Raw genomic sequence first — 5,000 nt, forward strand, 5'->3', positions numbered from 1 at the left:
GGTCCCGACAAGCTCAGATCCAGAGTCTGATGCTTTTGTTTGATTGGGACAAGAACCATTTTGTCCCTCAGAGCTAAAGGTTCTCTAGAGCACGTTTACGCCGACCAGGAAAAATCAAATCTAGGCTTTTCCTTTCCACTCTGTGAACAGAAGTGCATGGGGCAGCCTGCAGAACAAAAATCAGCAGTCACTGGTCGTCATGGCGATGGTCATCATGCTTTAGGAGGGGTGTAGAAGTTGGGCTCCATCCAGAAGCGCCGTGTGTTTAAATATTCACAGGAACATTTCTGATTTTCCTCTTCAAGAATCTCCGAAAATCTAAAATTTTGAACCAATTCTGCTGAAATCGGGACGTGCTTGAACTGTTTATTGGTTGGGTGAACACATCTACCCCTCAGAAACGTCTCTCCTTCATACTCCTGTCCTCCAGGTCCTGCAGGAGAAGTTTACAGAGTTTGCCTCTGAGACGGGAGGTGTGGGGCAGGAACGAGTGACGGCCGTCAACCAGATGGTGGATGAGCTCATCGACTACGGCCACTCGGAGGCCGCCACCATAGCCGAGTGGAAGGACTGTGTGAACGAGGCCTGGGCCGACCTCCTGGAGCTCATGGAGACCCGAGCTCAGATGCTGGCGGCATCGCACCAGCTGCACAAGTTCTTCTCTGACTGTAAAGAGGTAAAAGTCGGTTTCTGGCCCTTCACCCTGACCCGTAGGAGCGGCACACATGGACTGCCTTGTGTCGCTGCGCAGGTTTTGGCTCAGATCGAGGACAAACATCGGAGGCTACCAGAGGTTCGGGCTCGGCAGGGGGGCACCTCCAACACCAGCACCCTGCAGAGACTCCTTCAGAGCTTCGAGCAGGACATCCAGCTGCTCGTCACGCAGGTAGAACAGTGAACACAGGTACAAGTGCTGCATGTCTGCAAACTCTGACATGCACCGCAACTTTTGTCCCTCTACTGAAGTGCTACGAGCAAATCCGGCCGCTAGACCCAGGCTAAACGCACCAGGTGCTCAATGTGCGTCACTCGTGAAACCAACAGCCGTTCTCTGCCTCGCTCAGGTGCGCCAGCTGCAGGAAAGCGCCGCCCAGCTGAGGACGGTGTACGCAGGTGAGAAAGTCGAAGCCATCGCGTGTCGGGAGCACGAAGTGATGCAGTTCTGGAAGGATCTGCTGACGTCCTGCGAAGAGTGTCGACTGCAGATCACCACGGAAACGGACAAGCTACGGTTCTTCAGCATGGTCCGAGACCAGATGGCGTGGATGGACTCCATCATCTGTCAGATCGACACAGGAGAGAAGCCCAGGTGGTTGAACCGCACACGAGGAGTGTAACCATTCAAATACTCGTTTTCTGTGCCCAGATCAAACGGAGTTTATTTACTTTAAACTCAGAGCTGCTGGTGTGATGGGGTCGGGGTTGTCCTAACCTTTCATACGGCGCCTCTTCAGATGGAAATCAAGAGGCGCTTCGCAAAAACTAAAGTTTTTAACAAGTTTAAAAAAGAATTTTACTGAAATCATAAAAATGTAAGGAAAGGGAGAGAGAGCATGAACAGGAAAGACGGAGTGGTAGAAGAGCAGAACAAGGAGAGGGAGGTGATGAAGGTCCCACCAGAGCCTGAACAGGTGAGTTTAAAGGAGACCCCTGAGTCCACTGATCTCAGGCTCAGGGGGAGAGAGGTCCAGAGTCTGGGGGCCACAGCAGCAGATGACCTTTGACCTTTAGCCTGGTGCTGCACAACCAGTAGCCTTTGGTCACTGGACCTCAGGGACCTGCTGGGGGTGTAGGGACTAAGAAGATCACCAATGTAAGATGGTGCTTGTCCATGTAAGGCCCTATAGACCAGAACCAGGATCTTGAAATGAACCCTGAAGTTGACTGGCAGCCAGTGAAGCTGGAGGAGAAGCGGGGTGATGTGGGTGTGTTTGGAGGACTTGGTCAGAAGCCGAGCACAGGCGTTCTGAACCACCTGTAGACGGTTCAGGGAGGTTCTGCTCAGACACGTGAAAAGAGAGTTGCAGTAGTCTAAGCGTGAGGAGATGAAGGTGTGGAGAACTGTCTCAAGAGCTGGGTCAAAGGTCACGCCAAGATTCCTGACAGAAGGTTTGGTGTGAGAAGCAAGCTGACCAAGAGAGTCTCTGACTTTGGGAACCAGCTTGTCTGGGGCACAGATGAGGATCTCAGTCTGATCTTCATTCAGCTGTAGAAAGCTCCCACCATCCAGTAGAGCAGTAGACGTGTGTAACATGTGGTTGCTGCAGGGACGTGTCCTCGGTGGAGGTGCTGATGAACTACCACCAGAGCCTGAAGAGCGAAGTGGAAGCTCGCAGCCGGAGCACTCTGGAATGCATCGAGATGGGAAAAACGCTGCTGGCTGCGAGGAATCCTGCAGCCGAGGAGGTGAGATGACCAAAACATGAAAACATGAGTGGCCTGTATTTGATGCAGCGCCTTCTGGGGTCCTAGACCCCCCCCCCCAGGTGCTTTACAACACAGTAATTCAGCCATGCACACCCACACTGGTGCTGATGAGCGGCGGCGTAGCCAGAACTCAGCCCGGTGATCCGGAGGAAGCCGACCACCTCTTCGGGGTGTTGTCCAGCCCAAGGGCAGAGCGACAGGCTGGGCGGGGCTCGAACCGGCAACCCCCTCCAGCATGTTTGTTGGACTCAGCTAAAGCATTCAGACAACACCCAACATTCATGTGCCAGCCTTTAGCGGGTCGCTCTAGCCCAGCACGTCCTCTCGTGTCAGACCCGACATGCATCCTGAACCTAATGATGCTGTTGTTGCTTTTTAGATCAAGGAGAAGCTCGAACGGGTCATCGCCAAACAACACGAGCTCACGGAGAAGTGGGACAAGCACTGGGAGGCCCTACAGCAGCGTAAGACCGGTCGCATTCCATATCTGAGTTTTAATCTGAAGCATCTTATGTCTCCAACTGTGTCGCGGAGACGGCTCCGCCCCAGTAACTCGCCCCGTTCTAGCTCTGCATGTGTGCCTCAGGTGGTAAGCACGCTTGTTTCCACTGTCCTGCCCTCAGTGTTGGAGGTGCACCAGTTTGCCCAGGAGGCCATGGTGGCGGAGGCCTGGCTGACCGCTCAGGAGCCGCTGATCAGCAGCAACGAGCTCGGAGCGAGCGTGGACGAGGTGGAGCAGCTCATCCGTCGACATGAAGCCTTCCGTAAAGCCGCCGCCACCTGGGAGGAGCGATTCAGCTCGCTCAGACGGCTCACCACGGTCAGTTCCCGCCGCCTCCTGTGTCTGCCGCGTGAACACGCTGAAACTGTAACTGGGTTTGTTTCCTTTCCCAGGTGGAAAAGATGAAAGCCGAGCAAAGCCAGCTCCCACCCACACCTCTGCTGGGTCGGAAAGTCTTCCTGGACCCTCAAGATGCATCACCCAGTCCTGTGACCCTGCCCCGCCTCCCCGTCTCCCCCGTCATGAGACAGACCATCTATGAGCAGAATGAAGCCAGCTCCCCCCCCTCCCCATCGCCTGCCACACCCACACCTTCCCCGTCTTCTGTGGCTCGACGGCTGGGGTCCACGGCCGCCAACTACACGTCGGTGATGAACAGCTCCGGTTACCGCCACACCCTGGACGTCCGGCACGCCGGTGTTGTGGGCGTGGCTGCAGGGCTGGGTCAGCCAGCCCCCTCCTCAATCGCCTCTGTTGCCACAGCAGCCATGTTAGTCTCAGCCAATCAGATGAGAGAAAATGCCGGCGCAGCCAGAGAACAGGTCACTAAGGTGATGAGTCATCTGCATCCGGGGCAGGCAGGCAGGGAGCTGGAGGTGAAATCCTCCCCGTATCTACGGCAACCCAAAATCAAACACCTGGATGACGCCGTGACGCCGCTGATCGTTGCCAGTCGACTGGAGAAAGTGCGGGAGAGGGGGAGGGAAAGGGACTCGAAGATGGGTGAGGTAGGAACAGAGAGGGTGGAGGTGGCGGTGATGGCCGAGGTGGTGCTCCAGGAGCCAACACGAGAGCGTCTGCACAGCGAGCCCACCAGAGGCCCGCGTGGATCCAGGGCAGACATCTTTGGCCATGCGGAGCCACAAGTCCAGACGCACACATATCACCGAGATCACAGGATAGAGCGGCACGTGTCCAGCGAGCAGCTGATCCAGGCTCGCCGGGACGAGTTACCTCAGGAGGTGTGGCGGGAGCATGCAGAGAGGAGAGAGAAACGGACGCTGGAGCGGCAAACGTCCAGCGAACAGGAAGCCCACGGGGGCCATGACGGCCGGAGGAGAGAGAGGGACCGGCACCGGCTAGAGAGACAGGGGTCCAGTGAGAACGACATCGGGAAGGAGCAGTCGGACAGGCGCTCCGCAGGAGGGTGAGACGGTTAGAGGTCAGACAAATGACCTCAGAGAAAACTCAGCTTCATTAACCCTGTTTCACTTCCTCTAGAGAAAAAAGGTCCACCATGGCCGAGATAGTGGAGCAACTCCAGGAGAGAGAGGCAGCACAGGTGAGGAGGAGGAGGGGTCACAGAGCACACCTGGAACTAATGTTTAGCAGATTGGTGCTGATCGGCAGCAGGTTCTTGTTTCCTCGCATTCGTGTGTTTCGGTGAGATGGTGACGATGCAGCTGACGGTGCTTCAGTCAATAATACGTTTATTAGGGACCGGTTCCGGGTTGGACCTCCTGATCCCCTCAGGACTACCTTGATTGTTCATGTCAGAGATCCACTCAGAGGTTCTGGTCCATACTGACGTGACAGCATCACACCTCCCTCTCCTCAGGCTCGTGGTGAGGTGCCCCTCCTGCCCAACGGCTTACCAGAGAAGTCTTCCCGTCCCGACAGGCCTCGGGCCCGGGACAGACCCAAACCGCGACGCAGGCCGCGTCCCAAAGAGCCGGGAGAGACCACGCGGAGGTCCAGGTCCGCTCCGGCTCAGAGCAGCCCGGCGGTCCCCCAGCCACCAACACACACAGTGCACCACGAGGGCTTCCTTTTCCGCAAGCTGGACATCGAG

The 5,000-nt window shown here is 56.3% G+C and overlaps 1 protein-coding gene across 3 annotated transcripts in view; it reads left to right on the plus strand.

The window, feature by feature from the left end:
- Positions 1 to 5,000, plus strand: part of LOC107397361 (spectrin beta chain, non-erythrocytic 4) — a 97,928-nt gene that overhangs the window by 79,875 nt on the left and 13,053 nt on the right. For all 3 annotated transcript variants that reach the window (XM_054742277.2, XM_054742278.2, XM_054742280.2), the window contains 9 exons: positions 431 to 676; positions 752 to 886; positions 1,065 to 1,309; positions 2,268 to 2,406; positions 2,807 to 2,891; positions 3,051 to 3,247; positions 3,322 to 4,355; positions 4,430 to 4,490; positions 4,767 to 5,000. The exon at positions 4,767 to 5,000 is cut by the window's right edge and continues 23 nt beyond it. In XM_054742277.2, the coding sequence (XP_054598252.1) occupies positions 431 to 676; positions 752 to 886; positions 1,065 to 1,309; positions 2,268 to 2,406; positions 2,807 to 2,891; positions 3,051 to 3,247; positions 3,322 to 4,355; positions 4,430 to 4,490; positions 4,767 to 5,000 (2,376 nt within the window). The remainder of the gene's footprint in view (positions 1 to 430; positions 677 to 751; positions 887 to 1,064; positions 1,310 to 2,267; positions 2,407 to 2,806; positions 2,892 to 3,050; positions 3,248 to 3,321; positions 4,356 to 4,429; positions 4,491 to 4,766) is intronic.

The sequence above is a fragment of the Nothobranchius furzeri genome, chromosome 13 (genome assembly GCF_043380555.1).
Source record: "Nothobranchius furzeri strain GRZ-AD chromosome 13, NfurGRZ-RIMD1, whole genome shotgun sequence".
NCBI lineage: Eukaryota > Metazoa > Chordata > Actinopteri > Cyprinodontiformes > Nothobranchiidae > Nothobranchius > Nothobranchius furzeri.